This window comes from Herpailurus yagouaroundi, unplaced genomic scaffold, assembly GCF_014898765.1.
Source record: "Herpailurus yagouaroundi ecotype Mexico unplaced genomic scaffold, PumYag 29, whole genome shotgun sequence".
In the NCBI taxonomy this organism is placed as follows: Eukaryota; Metazoa; Chordata; class Mammalia; order Carnivora; family Felidae; genus Herpailurus; species Herpailurus yagouaroundi.
Genome location: NW_024412377.1, coordinates 60179346 through 60201592, shown reverse-complemented (window position 1 = coordinate 60201592; position 22247 = coordinate 60179346). Strand labels below are relative to the sequence as shown.

At 42.4% G+C, this 22247-nt stretch overlaps 1 protein-coding gene across 1 annotated transcript in view; it reads right to left on the bottom strand.

The window, feature by feature from the left end:
- Positions 1 to 22247, bottom strand: part of DOCK2 (dedicator of cytokinesis 2) — a 418809-nt gene that overhangs the window by 308694 nt on the left and 87868 nt on the right. The window contains exon 23 of the mRNA XM_040444509.1: positions 351 to 459. Within this exon, the coding sequence (XP_040300443.1) occupies positions 351 to 459 (109 nt within the window). The remainder of the gene's footprint in view (positions 1 to 350; positions 460 to 22247) is intronic.

The following is a 22247-nucleotide window of genomic DNA, read 5'->3' as shown; positions in this document are numbered from 1 at the left end:
TCTGAGCTTATGGAGCTGAGAAACAAAAGTAGAGGAATTTCAGAGATTGCCACCTGTCCCCATTACAAATGGATCAAGGTCAACCTATTACCTTCCAGGTAGCAAAATCTTCAGAATTATTAAAAAAAAAAAAAAGAGGCACTGTTATTTTCACAGCAACAGACAATAAATACACTTTCTCCCACCCTGAGGAGCCCTTTGGTGTCCATGATCCTTGTGCCATGTGGCCAGCCCAGGCCTTCAGTTAACACAGGGCTACACGCGCAAGCAAAAGTAGACATTATCTCAGCATGCTGTTATTTACCAGATGACCAAGGGAAAAGAGATTTTTTTTTGTAGTGTAAACCAACCTGCAAAAGGATGGTTGTTTTATACTGACTTTTCATCAGGTTGTTGATGGATTCAAAGAGCCGTCTCATGGATTCTTCAAACTCCATCTGTTCTTTGCCTTCATAAAGCCTGAAAGAAGACACATCTGGGTCATTTCTCAAGCCTGCAGGCAATACCTGTGAAAGTGTATGCCAGCCACAAACTTCATTTGAAATTAAGAGAGAGGGGTGGGAGACAGGGACTTCAGCGTGAGGGTGCTGAGTCAGCAGGCTTTGCATGCATAATTCACTCCTGGGAAAACCTCTGTCCACACCCAGAACAGATACCCTCCCCCTGATTCCCATCTGTTTTTTATTATTTTTTTTTTAATTTTTTTTTCAACGTTTATTTATTTTTGGGACAGAGAGAGACAGAGCATGAACGGGGGAGGGGCAGAGAGAGAGGGAGACACAGAATCGGAAACAGGCTCCAGGCTCTGAGCCATCAGCCCAGAGCCTGACGCGGGGCTCGAACTCACGGACCGCGAGATCGTGACCTGGCTGAAGTCGGACGCTTAACCGACTGCGCCACCCAGGCGCCCCTCCCATCTGTTTTTTAAACCCTGAAAAACTTCAAGGGAATGAAACTCGTCCAAGCTGAGGGGACATTAATAATTTCACCCTCTGCAAGAATCAGAAGGGAGACTGTGGTCCCCAGGGTAATCCCCAAAGTGTCTGGGAAGCATCAAGGAGAAATATTTTCAAGTATACCGCCCTTCCACTTAGCCATTGCCTGGTTGTCAGATAAATACACATGTGACTGTTCCATGTCAGGGGCCACTGTTTCTCTGGCCCTCTAATTTCAGGAGTGTGCGTATCACTAGTGGAAACCTCTTGCTCCTCTGATTACAAAGGCCCTACATTGTTATCGTAAAAATGCAAACATAATAGAACTGCATTGCTTATAAAGTGAGATCCTACCTGAAGATTAGGGATTGTTAACATTTGGACAGTTATTCTTGCAGAGATTTTCAAGGCCCACACCAATATACACATGTAACTTTTCATAGAAACCATCCCTTCATATAAAATCAGTCTCCAGGCTCCTGCAGCTTATGGCCCTCTTGGTCTAGCCCTGGAGTGTTGTTCAGCCCAAGGCCTCTCCAGACAAAGCTTTATCGTCAACCGTGAAAAATCTGCAGCCTGATCTGTGGCGTCCTGCATGAAATACAGAGGAGAGTGCTCTTGTCTCCAGTTCAGATAAAGAGCATCTCCTGTCACTGCCCTACACAGTCAGACACCAGTCACTGTGGCTGTGGGAAAGGTGCTTTCCTTAGATAAAGTGCTGACACACTTAATGGGTTTGTTTGCTCCATCAACCACAGGAAGGGTGGTCCATCAAGTGCTGTCTCCGCTAAATTCTCACCCATCCCTTTACCTCTTTTCTTTCTGCTTATATTCTATTTTTTTCCCTCTGTTTTTAAGCATGTGTCTGCTTCTCTGCTTGTGAGTATTATTTACTTTCTGTCTCTCTGGGTCACTATGTTTATCTCTGCTTTACTGTCTGACCCCATCTCCCTCTCGCGCGCTCTCTCTCTCTGTCTCTCTCTCTCTCTCTCGCTGTGTGTGTGTGTTAGTCACTCTCTGCCTCTCTTCTTTTTTTCCTAACTAACAGCTCCCTAAAGCCCTCCTGAAGTAAGAAGCTTAAGGGAAATCCAGTACTGAATGTTCCAATCAATTATAAGGACCTGGAAATTGCTACTGACTTTCTGGGTATCTAGTTCAAGGTCATAGAGCCAAGGCCGTGAGAGGAGCCAGGAGTCCTGAAGCAGCTCTCTCCCTCTCCCTCCTCTTCTTTAAACTACTCACTCCTCAATCTTCTTGTCCTACTAGCACAGAGATGTCTGCCATAGAGTATATGTTTTAGATTCAGTCGGCTCTGGGTTTACAATCTCCACCTTGCCCTGTACTAAAGACCTTTATCAATAATATCAAACATTACTGTGCACTACTCTGCCCCAGACACTGGCTGCATACATATTAAATCATTTACCCTCCTAACCATACCATGACATGGGCCCTATCATTATCCCCATTTTACAGATCGATGAAACTCAAGCAATATGCCCAAGGACTCCATGCCTGGGAGTGTTAGAGTCAGAGTTCACACTTGGCCATCCAGCTCTTGGGCCCACTGTCTCAATCAGTTTGGACAACAGTTTGCTCTATGCTTGACTGCCCCTCTTCATTCCCTCAAGCCCTGGTTTCTCATCTACAAAACGTAGGCCATAACAGCACTGTGTCCAAAGACTGTGAGGAGACCAGCTCAGGTGTGAAGTGCTAGGCATATGCCTTGTGCCAGCGAATGTTAGCTGTTGTCTTGTTGTTAATTTTAGGACTATTACTGTCATTCCTGCTTCAGAGATAAGGACACAGAAAACTCTCAAGAGATTGAAACTTGCCCAAATCCCATCAAAGTACAAACTATGGGACCAGATCTGGTAGAGAGGAGGGCAAGATCCTAATTCAAGTGGTGGTTTTACTTTTTGTCCAAAGCTAAGCTAATGAATGGTCCATCCCCCAAGGCTTTTGCCTGGAAATCTGTTTCTCTTTCCACTAGCCAGAGCTGCCTTAATATGTCTAATAAACAATCTCACAATCCATATTATGGTCTATAGTGTTTCTGACCTACATTTAACTCTCAGACATGACTCCCCATGGTGGAGTTGTCATTATTTATATACAGATGGACTTTCTCTGTAAGGCATACTTATTAGCCTATTTGCATGGGGCTGGAGACAGTTGGGTTTCCTACCAGGTCATCTTCTTGGGAACCACCTGTGAGCCTATAAGAGTGGCCTCCAGCAGCTTTTTCTACTGGTTGACCCTGCCCACCCCCACCTTCTATAACTGAATGGTCTCTCGGTAGTGCTCTCTCTGGAATTTGTTTTGTTTTATTTTTAACACAGAAACATAAAAATGGGCTTTGTTGGGAATCATCCTAATGGCAGCACTCCAGGGGAATGCTCCTGAACTCCTGGTGAAGAGATCCCTAAGGCTGTCCTGGTTCCCAACCTCTCTATTGTTTTTTTATTTGCTTGTTTTGTTTTAACTCTTTTTGGGTTGTCTGAGCTGCACAAATATCCTTCTAATAAATTCCTTTTTTTCTTAGACTAGCTCTGGTTGGATTTGTTGCAACCCTGTCTGGTCAGAACTCTGCAGGGTGAGACTGGTTTCTTGCTGCTGCCCTCTGGAATTCTGAAACAAGAGCTGAGGGGAAGGCCAGTGAGCCCCTAGTCCGTGCTTCCCATTGTACAAAAGAAGAAATGGGAGAGCCAAAGTGAGCAAGTGACTTGGCTTCACTGCCATCTTTTAAAAGTCATTTGACTGAGGTGGGAAAGAAAAGAGACATTCAGGCCATGAGACCAAGTGAGGACTATGTACCCAACCTTAAACTTTGTAAGAACCTGAATTTAATTTCTACCACCAAGAAAAATCTGATTTGCTCCAGGTCACACTGTGGCAGTGGTATAGCTTGAACCAGAACTCAGCGTTCTTCTCCTTCTGCACTCTGAGAATCTAACCCAGGAGAGCAGATAACAGATCCCACGAGGCCAAGATCAGGGGCATCTGCCTCAGTGGGAATCCAAGCTGCTCCCTGTTATTCATGTCACAAGTTCAGTACCTAAACACCACACTCTGGTCCAGAGAAGAAAAAATATTCTACACCTACCTAAGTTTCATCAAAGATTAAAAAAAAAAAATTCTATGGGGAAATGGCTTGCATTTAACAGTGACTACATCATTAAGTAAAATTGTTGCAGTCTTATTTACCAATCGTGTGTGTGTGTGTGTGTGTGTGTGTGTGTGTGTGTGTGTGAATTGTTAAGCCTAGAGTTTTACTTGGTAGAAATAGGAAAAAGAGTTGGAGGAAAATAACTGAAGATGAGAAGAAGTGACCCACATGGCTACTTAGTGCAAAGGGCTTTGCTATCTAGCCAGACTTCTCCATATAATGGCTATGTGGCCTTAGAATCTTCTCCTTCCTTACTGGCAAGATGGGAGATAGAATGCTCACTCAAAGGATTATTTTGAGGTGAGAAACAATGAGATGATGCCTTTCAAGTGTTTAATATTATAGCTGGCACCTAATAAGTGTTAAGTAAATATCAGCTACTATTCTTACTGTTGTTGGTTCCCAAGCACAGAGGTGATCACACTGGGAAACTCTGATCTGAGCATACATAAATAAAAGGAATATATCCAGGAAGGAGTGACCAAGGCAAATAAAATACACAAGGGTTTAGATTACACGGAAGAAATAAATTGATGATGGAGGGCCTTCAGCAACGTGGGGCCTCTCCTGAGAAGCTGGAAAAGAAAAAAAAAAAGCCTCATCTATCTGCAAGGCTTTAAGCATGGCCTTGAAGTCAAGGGCACGGCAGATGTAGTTTCAAGGTCCTTTTTTAGCACTTGGTCTCTGTTATAGCTTCAGGAGGGAAACATTTTTTTTTTTTTTTTGGCTTCAGAAGGCCCAGAAAGATGCTTCTGAAAGCAGCTGATCATGCCAGGGAAGGAATTACTGAAGGGCCCGAAGGCCCTGACCACAAGGAAACTGGAACAACCTGCAAGGCACTGTTCTGGGGCATGTGAGCCCAACCACGGCAAGCACTGGGCTCCCAGGGCTTGGATAAATATAGCGATGCTCTGCTTGCATGTGATTCATTAAGGAGACACTGTGCACAGCTGAGCACTCGCTAAATGCAAATGGGGCCCCATATGGTGTGTACGATGCTTTGCACCACCTCTTCCAGCAGGTACATAAAGTCTCAGCCGAAAATGGAGATGCCAACCTCAGGCCAGCAGCCCGGGGCGGGGAGGGGTGCAGAATCTAACCAAGGAATCCCCAGGCTTGGAAAGGCAGCAGAAAGATTCACTTTGGAATCCAGGGGCGGAGGGTTTCCTGGCACACCAGCCCCATTTCATTTCCTAAGCCTTAGCCACTTCCATCTCCTCTGAGCCACATTCACAGGCACCCTCCTGATTTCTTCCCTGCCTCTTTAAGGCAAGATAGAAATTTAGGTAAGACTGTGTGGGTTCCAAACTCTGCTCTGACACTTACCAGTTGGGTGACTTTGGCTAAGTTTCTTAACCTCTCTAAGCCTCAATTTTCTCATTAGTAAAGGATATTAGCCCCATAAGGTGGTCCTACAATCAAATAATACATGCAAAGGAATTAGCACGGTTCCTAGCATATAGTAAACACTAAATAAATGCTAGCATTGTTAGCATTTTCTTACAGATCCACCCACTTTTGCTTCCTAAGCATTAACAAAAAAATCAGCATCTTCATAAAGACTAAGATAATTTATTGAGCACCTACTGCGTGCCAGGCACTGCAGTGGAAATAAACATAAGTAAGAGCCAGTCCCCATCCACCCCCCCACCCTCCGAGAAATCACAAGGCAGGCCGGCAGGTAAATTATGTATTGCTACATAGTAGAAACATTGGACAATAAAAGTTTAACATTATTATTGAGTGTGTCCTAAGGGTCAGGCACTGTGCTAAATTCTTCACATGGATAAGCTCATTTGGTACAGACTATTATTATTTACATTTTACATCCGAGAAAAGGCAAAGAAATTAAAGAGGCCTGACCCAGGGGAATGGACGGGCAGAGGAGGGAACAAGGGCTCTGGTGGACACTGACCAGAGTTATGGCCTACCTGGGGGCACCTCTCTGCCCTCAGCAGCCCCCTTCCCTGGCCATCCCCAAGGCCTATCTGCCTCTCCTTCCCTCCTCCCCAGCAGTCCCATCAGTGCCCTGTAGGATTAGACCTGGGCCCAGGTTTCCATGGTCTTCCTCACCCGGTCAAATCTTTGCCTAAATTTGCTCTTGGCAAGACACATACCCGACTCATTTCACAAGTGCCTGGGAGCAAGTCCAGATTAATTGAAAGGTTTTAAAATGAAAAATGTATTTTAAATGTCTCTGTGATCTTACATGGAAAGAAGCAAAATTACTCAACAATAAGGCTGTGCTACACCATTCTGCTACTGTGCCACACAAGTCAAGATACTTGTATACTCCCAGATATGAGGCCAGTCACTGGAGGAACACTATAGGAGGGAGGCCACTTATTCAGTGGATTTCCTTAGATGAATGGCATGCACCCCACACAATGTGAAATCAGACTCTGACGGCATCTGAGCCCTCGCTGTGGGAATACTTCATTCTTAACCATCACTACTTGTCTGTTTTCTCCATTAGAGTATAAGCTCCACTCTGCCAGAGCCAAGGCTATCTCGGTCTAACTAGCAATAGGCCTGGACCATCAAAAATGAGTTACAAACAAAGGCATCAACTAATGAGAAAGTATCAAATGAATGAACTTCAAACACCTTCAATGCAGCTGTACAGAAATGTCTTATGAATCAGTTAGTTCTAGTAGTGCCTGAACTAGATAGCACTGACAGTCATCCTCAGCTATGCAGCCTTATTTCTATTACCTTTACTACTAACACAACGACTACTATTACTAGCTGCTACTGACTAAGCACTTGCTATGTACCTGGCACTACGCTAACTGCACAAGGTCACCCAACTTGTAAAAGGCAGAGTCAGAATTTAAGCCCGAGTGTGTCTGGCTCCAAATTTCACTCTTAACCACTAGGCAATTCTGCCTCCAGAGAATAGAGCAAAGTAAGAGCCAATTGCCAGGAACTGGAACAAGTCAGAGTGAGTACAAAAGCATCATTTTCCCAGGGAGTGATGTTACAGGACTGTCCAGGGAAGCTAAGCGGCTGGCTCTAACCTTTTTCTGTTCAAGCTCTAAATCCAAGGTGACTTGGCTGGTTTTCCTATCCTTGAGCCAATAATTCGCTCTATTAGAGTAGGTGTAAATTAGTGATTTTACAAAAAGAACCATTAAGCCATTCGGGGTTTCAGAAGAGTGATTGATTAGTTGGAAAAATCACAACATTCTATGACCAAACCTACCTGCCTCTCTGCCTCACTATCTTCTCTCTCTCCTTCTCTCTCTCTCTCCCCTCACTCTCATTCTCTCCACCCACCTCTCCCTCTCCTCTCTCTCTTTCACACACACACACACACACACACACACACACACACACACACACACCCTACTCCAACCTGGGATGCAGAATAATTGTAGTGAAGCCAGTGGCTGAGTCTGTCTGAAAATCATCCTTGCATTTATTGATCCTACTTACAGAAAGAAACACTTGAGTGCACTCAGCAGGCACATTTAAGTCAAAGCAAGGAGGCTGGAAAAGGATTCATGAATGAGAAGGCTCCCCTCCTGATTCACCTCTGCTCTGCGTGGTCCTTGTCACCACCCCGACCCCTTCCCCTATCACCAAGGTCTACAGACCCAAGATGAATCCCAAATTGCAGATTAAGACAAGGAATTTTGGTCCAATGAGTCTAGAGTGAGGTGTCCAGCTCAACAGTGGCCAGAGAAATTCTCTTTTGAAGGGTAACAACTTTGAAACATAAGGCATTATTCCCTTAAAAGAGAAAGAGTAGAGCCACATCTGAAAGAAAATATGCAAGGAAAGGCTAGTGTAACTACAATGTTGCCTATGTGGATTGCCAAGTAGCCTGGCCGCCAGAGAGAACTCCATGCAGACTTCATTTAATGCATGAAACAGTGGAGAGACAGGGCTCAGACAAGTTCGTGGTGCCAATCCTTTTGTCAATGACAAAACTATTTCTCCTTGAGCTGTTATTTTTTCCGAAGTCTGACATTTGAGGAGGGATCACCCCTTAGGGCAAACTGTAAAGAAGTTTCAGTAAACAGTCTTCCTCTTATAAATCACCCCAGGGAAGAATGATTTGCAGATGAGAGAACAAAAGACAAACTCAACATGTGGAGAATCCTGTTCTGAAAAATGTCTAGGATGAACACACAAAAATTAATGCAATCACTGAAGAAAAACTGCCTCAGGTGGAAGTGTAAACAGCCTAAATAAAAAAATAAAAGTTAACAATACAGAAGGAATGAAAGAAAACAATCCATCCAAAATACTCACTTTACTTTAAAATATGGCAACCCTGTGCAATAAATTAATAGTAAGTAGGTAATAAGATGCAGGCAAAAGCCTTGAAAAGGACTCTAAGTTATGAATAGAGTATGATGGGTGCCCCAGCCATCCTTCATTCTACTGAGAGGAGCTGCAGCCTTTATGTAATTTGGCAAGAAGAACTAAGTTGCATAATTCTGCACTTAAGTAAATTTCTCTATTAGCATGAAAAATAATCTTCAGGGTTTTTCCCCTCAATATAATTAGAAATTGAGTGTTCCCAAAACAATGCTCCCAAACAGAAATAGAAATGCACACACACACACACACACACACACACACACACACACACGCACACACACGCACACACACACGCGCACACTCTCCCTCCCACTGCACCCCCCCTTCCATGTTTCCAAGACATATAGAGAAAAATATAGGTTGCATCATTTAATTGAAAGAGAAACTAATAATCTGCAGAGGCCTTCCAGCATTTTCTCTTTAGGCCAAGTTGGTCTAAAAGTTTGGGTACCAAAAAGAAATTAGGTTTTGGCTGCTTCTCTGACCATTTCTTCCTTCAGTTTTTTAATGACCTAGGAAGTGTCCATAATATCTTAAGTGATAACAGAAAAAATTAAGTTTCAGAATGATTACACACATACACACCCTTAGTAAAAATCTGGAAATCTATACATAAGTTGATAATATTGTTATCTCTCAGAAAAAAGATTGTGTATGTCAACAGTCTCCTTACACACTTTTATGTTAAATAATTTTTAAACAAGTAAATATTATATTTAATTTTCAAAAGAGATATCTACTCTTCCTTTGAGTGAATGTTTCTTGCCTTCCAGCTCCTTTCTACAACAATCTTTTCCCCCCAAGTCTTTCCTGAATTTTCTCATTCTTACCATGGGAAGTAGGGCTGGAGCCCAGGGATTTAATTCAAGGTCATACAACTGGAGGCAGTTTTCCATCTACAATTACAGAATCAAAGTACTGATTTTTCACCTACTTCCTAGTTCCTGGCATGGACTGCAACTAGAGAGACAACTGCCCAAGTAATGTCAAGTTATTGTTACTCTAAACTGTGGTCATGCCAGGAGCATCTGAACGTTGTCCTTTCAGTCTTATGGCTTCCTGAGAAGGATAATGAACTCTAGGTTTCTGCTCAGTTCTACTGAGAGCCTTGACATTTAGTATGTGGAGTTAAATAGAATTTTTAACAATTTTCCTTACTAATGGTGTTGGGTTTTAAAATGCATATGCACTAAATCTCTTTGTTTTGAAATCTGGGAACACCTGAGGAAGCGTTGAGTTCCAATGTGTTAAGGTTTACATTACTGAGGACCTCATTTGAGTAGTATTGTGGCTGAGAGTGTGGCTAGACACCAGCAGCGAGCAGTGTGACAGAAAGCAGTGTCTGGGTCTGAGAACGAGTTCTAAACCAGACTCCAGCATTGGTGTGTGTTGTGACCATTAGCAGGTTACTTTGCTCTGGGCGCTGGTTCCATCATCAACAAGTGGACTACTTTACCACTGAGGGAAGCCTCCAGCATCTTTCACTAGCTTCTATGGTCAGAGAGTCAGATAGGGCATCCCGATTATCTAAGACCAAGCCTACTCACTCTGCAGAGTTCACCAGCATGGCAAATGGCCCCATAGACACCCAAGTCAGAGCCTGGGGTAGGTAGTGATGGGTCTTCGTGGATCTCTTCACCTGCCAGCTGTCATTTAGTCATCAAGTCCCATTAATTCCACCTCCCAAAGCCATTTTTTCCCAGCTCTACTGAGATGTAATTGACATGTAACATTGGGTAAGTTTAAGGTGTAAACCATAATGATTTGATACATATATTTATTGAGAAATGATTGCCACAATTATAGGTGACACATCTATCACCTCATATAATTACAATTTTGTGGGGCGCCTGGGTGGAGCAGTCGGTTAAGCGTCCGACTTCAGCCAGGTCACGATCTCGCGGTCCGTGAGTTCGAGCCCCGCGTCAGGCTCTGGGCTGATGACTCGGAGCCTGGAGCCTGTTTCCGATTCTGTGTCTCCCTCTCTCTCTGCCCCTCCCCCGTTCATGCTCTGTCTCTCTCTGTCCCAAAAATAAATAAACGTTGAAAAAAAAAATAATTACAATTTTGTGGGTATGTGTGTATGTGTATGTGTGTGTGTGTGTGTGTGTGTGTGTGTGTGTGTGTGGTAAGAACATTCTAGATCTACTTTCTTAACAACTTTCAGATATATAACATGGTATTGTTAATTGCAGTCACCAAAGCCATTTGCTACCCTCCATTGTCCTTATCACCAGCTTCATTGGGGTCCCCATCACTTTTCACCTGTAGCGGTCTCTGAACCCACCTACCTTCCTTCAGTTGTACCCCCCGTTTCAATCCATTTCTACAAAATGGCCAGAGGGAGCATTTTAAAAACAAAAGTGATCATACCATTGTCTGTCCAAAATCCTATACTAGCTCCCTGTTTTCCTCAGGATAATGTCCAGATGCCATGGCCTGACCTTCAAGGACTTTGAGATCTACCCCTTCCTATCTCTCAAGGTGATCTCCTGCTACACTATCCATCTGTCACTGAATTCCAGCCACCTTGGCCTTTCCACAACTCAATTGAGTCAAGCTCCCTACTATGTTGGGTACCTCCTTCCAGCTTTATTTTCACCAATTACACTCTCATCCTCTTCACCTGCCACCTCCTACTCATCATTCAGGTCACAGCTTAGATGGCACTCCCTCCAGGATATCACCTTGACCTCATGAGAGATCTGACCTTCTTATCCCATGCTTTTAGGGCACCTCACTTCCCCTTAACTTCACATGCACCCACAAGACTATCTGTTTAATGACTCCTTTCCCAGCTAGACTATAAAGTCCCATGAAGACCAGGCTTGAGTCCATCCAATTCATTGTCATATTTCTAGTGCCAAGCACAGTGGCCTACTGGCTACTTGATAAATATATCTCGGATAAACACTTGACCGCCAATGCATACGAAACTTCTACCACTAGACAAATATTTCAACTAGATAGAAACATTCATTATCAACTCAAAGGCTTAAAAAGAGGAACAATGTTGGGGCCCAGCATGCATGAAACAGGTGTGTAATGTGTCAGTGCTGAATATAAGTAAGAACAGATGCTAAGTGAAAGGTCTTTCAGAAGCTGTGGACCCTAAGGGAAATTCGGGAACAATGTCGAGAGACACCATGTCACAAAAAGCCATTTACCGTCTCTAGATTTTCAGATGCTGAGATGACCTGTGACTTAGTTAGAACAGCCACTGTGGTATGTATTTGGGTGTCAATCTTTATTTCTGGTATAAATGCCTTGATAGCACAGTGATTGGAAAATAGTAGGAGCTAAACAAATACACATGTCTTTTTGAGATCATATGTGAAAGACAAAATACATGGGCAATGTATCTGAAGAGATTTGACTTAGTTTGGGAATCTTAGGTGACCGGGAGGAGACAGTAAGAGAAAACTGGAGGGGAAGAAGAGGGAAGGGCATTCCACTCCCAGGAAAGCAAGCATACAGGTCCTGTAGCAGAAGGGAGTCATGTGGGTGAGAGTGACTGAATGAAGACCCCGGAATTTGGGGTGGAGGAAATCTGGGTTAAGTCTGGTGAAAGGAGACAGGTGGGTAGCAGGAGCAAGACCCATAGACCCTCACAGGCCACGTGAAGTTTTGTCTTCATCCTCAAAGCAATGAGAAGAAATTAGAAGACTTCAAGAAGAGGAACACCCAGATCAGATTTGAACTGGGGAAGATCATTCTAACTGCAGTAAGTTTAAAGGTTTCCATTTCTGAGTAGTGTGGTGGATAAAAATGTCCTGGAAAATGACTACCAAAGCCAAATTTTCTTTTCTTTTGTTTTTTTTAAATCTTTTCTTTTTTAGGGGCGCCTGGGTGGCGCAGTCGGTTAAGCATCCGACTTCAGCCAGGTCACGATCTCGCGGTCCGTGAGTTCGAGCCCCGCGTCAGGCTCTGGGCTGATGGCTCGGAGCCTGGAGCCTGTTTCCGATTCTGTGTCTCCCTCTCTCTCTGCCCCTCCCCCGTTCATGCTCTGTCTCTCTCTGTCCCAAAAATAAATAAAAACGTTGAAAAAAAAATTAAAAAAAAAAATCTTTTCTTTTTTAAAAATGTTTATTTTTGAGAGAGAGAGAGAGAGAGAGAGAGAGAGAGAGAGAGAGAGAGAGAACATGCAGGGGAGGGGCAAAGAAAGAGGGGAACAGAGAATCCAAAGAGGACTCTGTTCTGACAGCAGACAGCCCGATGCACAGCTTGAACTCAGGAACCATGAGATCATGACCTGAGCCAAAGCCAGATGCCTAGCCACCTGAGCCACTCAGGCACCCCTAAAGGTGGATTTTCAAAATGAATGGGAAAACGTCAGGAAAGTAAAGAAACCATAGAGGAGAAAACACAAAGCAAAAGGGAAAATCTGGATACTTAGAGAGCAATAAAGCCAGCTTCTGCCCCCAAGGCATTTGTTCAACCTTTGTGTCCTTAAATTTCTATTTAGGTGGTCGCTTGGGGAATAGAAAGAATGAGATCAATTCGAGGGGCCGCTTGTTGGAGACCCTTGCATAAAGCTGGTATCCCAAACTGTTATGCCTTCTTACAAAAAAAAAAAAAAAAAAAAAAAAAATCTATTGCATGAAAGGGAACAATAGAAAACTACCTGCTCCTTGGTGCCGGATGGGAAAGGACAACACATCTCCATTGAGTTTCTTAAGCATGAGTCAGTCCTCACCTGGATTTTGTTTTGTGCGTGTTTTTGTTTTTGTTTTCCCATACTCATGTTCCTTGCTTGGTTCCACAAACAGAAATTTTAACTTGAAAAGGTTTCTGCTTGTTAGCATCCCTGTTTTCTTTAGAGCAAAATAAAAACTTCATTTCAAGACTAAAAATATATAACAATTGATAAAGTTCTAAAGAAATTTAGCTTTAAAAGGGGCGCCTCGGTGGCTGAGTCTGTTAAGCGTCTGACTTTAGCTCAGGTCATGATCTCACGGTTTGTGAGTTCAAGCCCCGTGTTGGGCTCTGTGCTGACAGCTCAGAGCCTGGAACCTGCTTTGAATTCTTTGTCTCCTTCTTTCTCTGCCCCTCCCCCACTTGTGCTCTGTCTCTCAAAACTAAATAAATGTAAAAAAAAATTTTTTTAAGACATTTAGCTTTCAAAAATAATAATAACAACAAAATGTCCAGGAATCATGGTCACCCAAAACAGAAACAGTGGAATCAGGCCCACAAAGACTCACTCAATTATACAGCAGAGAATATAAAATCTTATATTTAATATGCTTCACAATAGAAAAAGGATGCTTTAAAATATGACCAAGAAATAAAAACTATAAAAGTGAAAAATTATATTTGAATAAGAACTAAATGGAATCTTCGAAAATACTTAAATAATTAAAATTCAAAACTCAGTGAGTTCAATTGAGTAATAGACATAGCCAAAGAGAGAAATCAGTTAGCTAAAAAACAGGTTCAAAGAAATTACCCAGAATGAACCCCCAAAAATAAAAAAATATAGAAAATATGAGATATGGAAACATGGAGAAAAAGAGGTCTAACATACTTCAGTTGACATTTCAGAAAGGTAATAGAATGTATGGGGGAAACACAAATATAAAAGAATAATGAGTGAGAGTTTTTTATAATTGGTATTAAAAATCAAACTTCAGATTCAGGAAAATGAACTTCTAGATATATAAAATAAACCCACTCTTAAGTAAATCATAGCAGAAGTGCAGACTATACAAGACAGGAAAGTGATCTTAAAAGCCACCACAGAAAAGAGACCAGAATGCCTATAAAGGAGCAACAGTAAGACTGACAGTTAACCTTAGCAGCTGATCACACTAAAAAAAAAAAAAAAAAAAAAAAAAAAAAGCCAGAAGCCTATACCCAAGAAAATTTCCTTCCAACTTTCAGAATAAAATAAGAGTAATTAAAATTGAGAGAATTTACAAATAAAATTTGCTAAGGTTAATTATAAAAGATTTACTTCAAGAAGGAAAACAAAATACAGAAGGTCAAAGATGACAGAAGTTACAGCCTTTTTAAAATTGTGCTAAAAAACATATAAAATGTACCATTTTAACCATTTTTAGTGTACAGTACAGAAGTGTTGATGAAATTTTATTGGAAAAAACATATAAATAGATACTGTTTAAAATTATAATAATGTGTAATTTATGGAGTATCCGAAAGCCAAACTAAAATACTGCACAATCCTAGTGTAATATTTAAGAGGGAAGTGACAGTATCTTCTAAAATTCTTCTATTATTGAGGGGGACTGTAAAGATATTAACTTGAGATTTTATTACGTTAAATACGTATGATAGAATACCTAAGTAGCCAAGTAGCCACTAATAAAATTGAATATAAAATGTAACTTTCACAGGCATCTGGGTGGCTCTGTTGGCTGAGCATCTGACTATTGATTTCAGCTCAGGTCATGATCCCAGGATCGTGGGATCAAGCCCCATGTCAAGCTCCATGCTGAGCATGGAGACTACTTAAGATTCTCCCTCTCTCTCTTTCTCTCTCTCTCTCTCTCTCTCTCCCCACTCCTGCCCCTCCCCTGCTCACACACATGCTCACTGTCTCTCTAAAAAAATAATAATGTAAAAAAGTTACATGTAAAAAAAATGTAACTTTCATATTAGTAAAGAGGAAAAAGCAAGTGAGAAAATTGAAAAACAATTTAAAAGGAGGAAAGAAAAAAGAAAAAAAACGATAGAAAAATCAGAATGGTGGGGAGGATTCCCAGCTAAGATGGTAGAAATAAATTCAAAACATTAGTGATTGCAAATAAAATCTAATACTGCATTATGGTGAATATTGTAATCAAACTACTAATACGGAGGGACTTCCTAAAACCAATAACAAGGCATCTAATATTTTTAAACCAATACATAATATATGTCACTATTGTTACTTAACACTGACCCAGAATCCTAGCCAATGCAGTCAGATAAGGAGAAAAAGAACTAGGATTAGAAGGGGAGAAACAGAACTTTACATATTGACAGAATATTTTAACTGTCTACTTAAGAAATTCGAAAGACTCCATAGCAAATAGATTATATGGAAGCAGCCAGACCATTATAGTAACACAGTAATGCAGGTGTGAGATGATGAGAACTTTGTTTAGGAAGTTGGCAGTGAAAATGGAAAGATGTGTATGAATCTGAAAGACATTTAGGAAGGAAAGGTAGAAACTCAAATGCAGACTATGTGGGAAGAAACAAAAAATAAGTTGTCAGGAAAATCTTAATCTTTTATTGACTTGTGCAGCATGCTGGATCGTAGATCAGTGTGACGAGGGACATCATGACTTTGGTTCTGGATATGTTAACTTTGACTTGCCTTTGAGATATGAAACAGGAGGACAGCAGGTAAATGGACACACGGATGTGGAACTCAGCGAAAGGTCAGGCTGCATTTCCGCATAGCAGAAATCTGCAGAGCAGGGGGAGCTAAAGCACTGGATTTGAATTCATTTACCTAGGAAGAGGGAGCTGAGTAAAAGAAGGAACAGGCCAATCTTTACGACTTCCAAAGAGTCTGAGAAGTATGAGGAATATGAAAAGAGTTCTGTGTTATAGATGCAAAGACAAAAAAGTGTTTTGGAAGAGATAGGTCAGCAGTAATAAAATACTCGGGCTCAGGCTATTTGGGATATCCTTAATTGTTGACATAATAGCATTATCATCTGTGGCTTATTCACAAAATATATTTTATTACGGTCAAGCTCTTCATTGTTTATCGCCCCCATGGTACTCAAGACCAGTGGCTCTTCTCTCCTCCTAGAATACCCATCTGATAGAAACTCAGGACGTGATGATTAATGATATGACTTAGCCCAGCAAATTGTGATTTGGAAGAACATCCTTCTGAGAAGAAGTTCACCTGTGCATGAGTATGAGTCTCTACAGAGCACACTCTGATGATCAAACTGAATGACTTTGACATTAGCCGCTACTTTGGGTAATATGGGTCTTTACATTATCTCTAATACATTAACAGAGAATTGAGAAGTGACTACAATCATATATTTCAAAAAAAACACTGTCCAAAATTTCAAACCAAAAATTCATGGTGGCTGAAACGTATATGGCTTCAAAAAATTGTAAATGTTGTGATCATAAGACAATGATGCTTAGCAAAGTTGAGAGAGTGCAGGAGAAACCAAAGGGACTCTGCAGTGATTTGAGGAGCAGAGGCCATGTCTGTTCCTAATCTAATTAGAGAGTGGGCAGTTCCTATCACGTGTGTCTTACAGGAGGCAACCAAAGAGGCTAGTGGGAATATGAAACACACATTTTAAATTTTAAATACAGAATTACTATAATCCAAAACACAAGTGCCTTGCAGGACAATGTACACTCTTTTTGAACTCAGAGCCCTTCACTTCTGTCAGGGCCTGTGTAATTAACACAGGAATTAATGAATCTATCACTTCCCACTGAGCTGCTCAATGTAGGTACCACTAATCGGTCACAGCTCCCTGTGCAGCTACTACCTCTAAATGCAGCCTCAGTGTCCTCCTCAACACAAGTCCAGGCAGCCACCACCAATCCATCCTTGTGACATGTGACACCAGCCCTCCTCACCATGTAAGTGTCAGCACACTACCTGGCATGCCAGAATTTTCAGTGAAATGCTTGCAGAATGTCTGGGCTACACACTGGCAATAAACCCTGCATATGGCAAGCTCTCCTGCTCTCTCCCAGTCCACCTCCCTGCTATTCTCCCCTTTGCTCACTAGCCACACTAGTCTTCTTTAACTTTCTCGGAAACTTCAAGCTCTTTCTTATTCAAGAATACATGCTCAGACTTTCCCTCCATAAAGGACTCTTCCTTTTATCCCTTGCATGGCTGGTTCATTAGCCTCCTTCACAGGTCAGTTGGAATTTCACTTCTTCAACACTGTGAGGTAATCCCAACATTAGACAAAGAAACTAAGGCACAGAGACTGTCATTTGCCCAAGGTCACGTAGATAATTAGTTACTGGGATTCTTCACCATTACATTATACCATATGTCTTAACTACTCGCTTATTTCCCTCATTGGTGTTTAATATGGTTTGCAATTAGTTGGTGTATTTCCTTACTTTTTATTTTACCTCCCTCAGTACTAGATGAGGGCAGAATGAGGGGTGAACTACATCTGTCTTCTTCACTGCAGTGTCCTAGCATAAAACTTGGCCAAAAAGTAAGACTCAAAAATATTTATTGAATCAATCAATGAACTGGACTGAACTGAATGAGCTGTATTAGCAGAGTAGATCTGAGTGACAGAGGCTAGTTTGGAGACTTGAAGGACGGGCGACCATCCGGGCCTCATAACAAAGTCCTTTTTAATTTTCCATCCACCCCAAAGACACAATTAGCAGCAAGCCCAACAACTGAGAAATATATTATTTCCTATTAAGGAAACAAATTCCACTTTGAGGTGACACTGCCTCGGGTGCATTTGAAGTAGATCACCAAGTGTGCCCAGCCACCCTGATTCGGTTCACCATCCCCGACAATGACGTCAGCTTGAATCTCACCCCTCTGGCGAACCAGACCTTTTATTATCTTTCATGTTCATATTTAGTTACAGGGGATTTGCAAACACATTTCCTAAATCTACATATTTATTCAGTAAATTGATCTCTCACCCAAGTCATTCTCTGAGGAACTGTCAGCCGCAGCATTTGACAGGAACAGCCATTTTTTGCACGAAGGCAAGGATTCTGCCAGCAAGCTAGGCTTCTAGATGTCTAAGGAGGAGTTAACAAGAAAAGGAAATACTGCTTCAACCTGGACGAATGAATATCTTGTGTCATCCATGGCTTTTCCCTTAACTATCTACAGCACAGATAGTCTTGTTCTGCAAAATTAAGCCATTTAAAGGGACAATGAAAGCAGACAGGCCCAGTGTTTTACACTTTGCTGTGAGCCAAGTAAGAGATCGGCACCCAATAGAAGCGGTTTACTCAGCCTCTGAAGGATCGGCAGGGAGAAGCCAGTCCAGCATTACACCCGGGCAAAGGACAATCCACAGTGTAGGTAATTCACATGAAGATGATGGGAAATCGACAACACCTCAAAGCCCTGATCCCTCTGCCTCTTTAGGGCCTCCAACTGGATATTAGGAAAGATGCGACGCCCTGGGGAAGGGCTGGCTAATTCACCGAAGACCTCCTCACTGAAAAATATCTTGCCTCTGATCAGTTTTCGGTCCCCATGACTTTGCTATAGCATGTGAATATTGCTGATGCTGCCTCCTTGAAATGCTCTCTTTCCTGACTCCTGGAATGCCAGTCTTCCTGTTTCCCTTCCTATGTCCCTGATCAGCCTTCCCTGGAAGGACTGGCCCCTCCTCCATCCCTTCAACCTGCTAATCTCCTGGGTTTCATCCTGAATTTTATAGCATTGCTCACCTTGTGCTATAGCTTCAAATACCTCTTTGGATCAATTTCTACCACAACTATATTTCTATTCTTCACTCTCCCGAACTCCAGATTTGTATCTAACTGCCTGCTGTACATTTCTATCGGGCTATGCCAATAAACACCTCAAAATTTATCAAAATACACCATTTTCCACCAGAACTTCTCCTACCCTGTATTCATCATGCTGATGAGCAATGTCTAATCAAATAGGCCATAAAGTTCAACCACAGATAAGCTGATCTGGCCCTTTCCTGCAACTCCACTCCCACACACATTCAGTAAGTGTTGGCAATTCTGTCATTCACACACCCGTATCTTCTTCCTCCCCCTCTCCAGCCCCACTGTGACTGCCTTAGCTCAAGTCTTCTTGCCTGGATCCCTGCAACCCCTTCATGATTAACCTCCTGACATCCCTCCTCTACACCACCTTCCACACACTCACCTTTCTTCCTCAGTGATCTTTCCAAAAGGTGAATCTAAATCACGTAAGTCCCCTGCTTTAGAGCTTCAGTGGCTCCCACTGCCAAAAGCAGGGGTTTCTAAACTGCATGATGAGAAACCAATTAAAGCGTGATTCTCAACAGATGCTTATTTATTCATGAATTATAACCAAGTGTTATTCTAAGTCAACTGTTCATAAAGTTTAATTTCTCCCTCTTGGAACAAAATAAAGAAATGTTCATCTTTCTACCTGATCCCAGCAGATGAGTCTGTGCACCCACTGGGGTGCTCACTCTGTGCTCTGAAGATGGAGGGCAGCATTAATGATGATTGTCCCTGGGGGATGACATTAGATGACTCCATCTGGCATTCAAGGTGTCCCCAGTCGAGCTACCTGTCCAGATGCAGCATCCCCACTCTTCCACCAGCACAGCTTTGCCACCAGCCACTCTTCCCCACAAACGTGCTGTCCATGGCCACAGCACAGCACAAAGAACCTAGGATTCCATGTCATATCCTTCCCTGCCGACGTCGAGCTGTGTGACCTAGAGTCCCTTTCTATATCTTTCCGGGCCTCAAGCTCCTCTTCTGTGAAATAAACATCATAATATCTATCCTTTGCAGGGTTGCTGTGAATAGTAAGTGAGGTAGAGTAAAAAGTGACACAGGGCCAAGCACAGAGGAGAAGCTTCATAAGTGGTATCCTGAAGGTAACAGGAACAATTAGAAGTTCTGTTCCACATGCCATTCCCTCTACTTAGGACTCGTGATTCTTATCCCCAGACCCGCCATGGGCTAATTTCTTGAATACCTTTCAATGTTTAGTTTAAAGTGTCACCTCCTCTGAGAATTACTGATCCTCCTGAGGTGGGGTTTGTCATTTAAACCCGTCTGCACCCTGAGCCTTAGTTGCCTCATACCGTTGACCACTGCTCATGCCAGGGAGCTGGGATTTGCTTGCTGGGATGCATATCACTCACGCCCACTGGGCTGCTGCTACTTAAGGAAGCCTCTCTTATTAATTTCAGAGTCCCCAGCACTTAAAGTGCCTAGCACATAACAGGTGCTCAGTGAATGTGGGCTAATATTTTTATATGCAAAGGAAAAAGAGGGCTGTTTAAGATGCACGCATATGCACAATTTCATGTTACAATGACGGCTACTTACTTCATGGTTTACAAAGTGCTTCCCCGTGTTTGTAATAAACAGGCTGTTAGCTCCCCCTCAGCACTGTAGCCACTCACAAAATAGATAATAAATTAAAGAGAAGTAACTGTTTGACAATATCCCTTTGATGACAGTTTTCTCTTCCACTCTGATCTGATGCCAAGTTAATGTTATCATAAAATAATTCCATTAACTGCAATTGTGCAGTTTACTGAACCATTACTGTCATCAAAAAGTTAAATTATATTCAAAACCGAAAACAGAGGCTTACATAGGAATAAATGGCATCAACATGCAAATAAATTATATGCAGGAGAAACAGGAATAGCAATGTGATGGGCACTCCAGCCCAGGCTCGGCATAAACAGATGATTACATTTAAATATTTATTCATACATGAACAATGAAAACAAATCACACTGGCAAGTGCCTTCGAGTTAAATTCGTATTTGTTTAAAAAGGCAGAGGCTTATGTATTCCCTCTGACTACAGGCTACATTGAGCATGCCTGAGCTTTATTTAGACAGTCTTACTGCCTAACATATGCATGACCAGGAGGGTGAACTAGTGTATAATATTTACATAAGAAGAAACTGAACTAGTGGGAAGGTGAGGCAGGGACGTGAGAGGGAAGATGCACAGAATAAAGCAAGATGCAAAATAAAAAGCAAAAGAGAGCATCAGAAAACATCTGATCACCTGATGCTGAAGGCAAGCAGAGAACGGGCAATGATGTCTGGCCCTGGATGAGTTGAGCCAGACTGAGGGTGTCCACTGGAGGTAAGCACCATGCTCCTTTGACGCCTATGCTGATGGAGTGGATGCTCCAGTGCAGGCGACTGGCACTGTGCACACCGTGGCCATCCTTCCTGGCTCCCAGATGAGGGGCTGGGGAGTAGGAACACTCCCGAGATCTTACGGCTCCTATCAGGACGTTGAGTACATTTCTCTTTCCCTGTCTAGTGACTCCTTCAAGGAGTGTGAGCTTACCTGGCCTGGCCCTATGTCAGCTTTTCTTTCTTCATTCCTTGAGAGGATATGAAGGTAAAGTCATGGTTGCCTGGACAGCTTTGCCACAACAGCAAGGAATCCTTTCCTGACAACTTCTGCTCCAAGTCATTTTTTCCCTACTGAAATCCTACCATATTTAGGGATGACAGTACCTAAACTTGAGCATCCTCATGCCTCTCCACAGCCCTGATGATGATACCCAGCAAGTCCCCCCTTCCAGCAGCAGCTGTCGTCACTCAGGACAGCTCCCCATCCTGGCCAACCATACTTTACACTTGCATGGCCCCCAACAAAGTTCTGGTTCTTAAATTTGCTTATTAGATGAAGTAGAATGTGAAGCCTTACTCTGCTAATTCTTAGCTGTGTGACCTTTTTAAGTTTGAATCAAAACCTCAGTTTCCTTATCTATGAAAGGGGGACAGAAAAGGCATCCCATCTCACAGTGAACGAGTGTCAGTACCTGCCATGTGCTGTTCTCAGCTTTTTGACAGTATGAACTAGTCAAAGACGGGAGCTTGGGAGCTGCCATTCTAGCAGGGAGATGGCAGTAAACAAAAGCATACTTAATTACTGTACAGTCCGTTAACATGTGATTAGCTCTATGGGGAGGGGGAAAAAGACTACAAACAGAGTGACAGGGAGGGGAATCCAAAGTGCTGGGGCAGGAGTTGCAGTTTTCTTTTTTTTTTTTAATTTTTTTTTTTCTTTTTTCAACGTTTATTTTATTTTTGGGACAGAGAGAGACAGAGCATGAATGGGGGAGGGGCAGAGAGAGAGGGAGACACAGAATC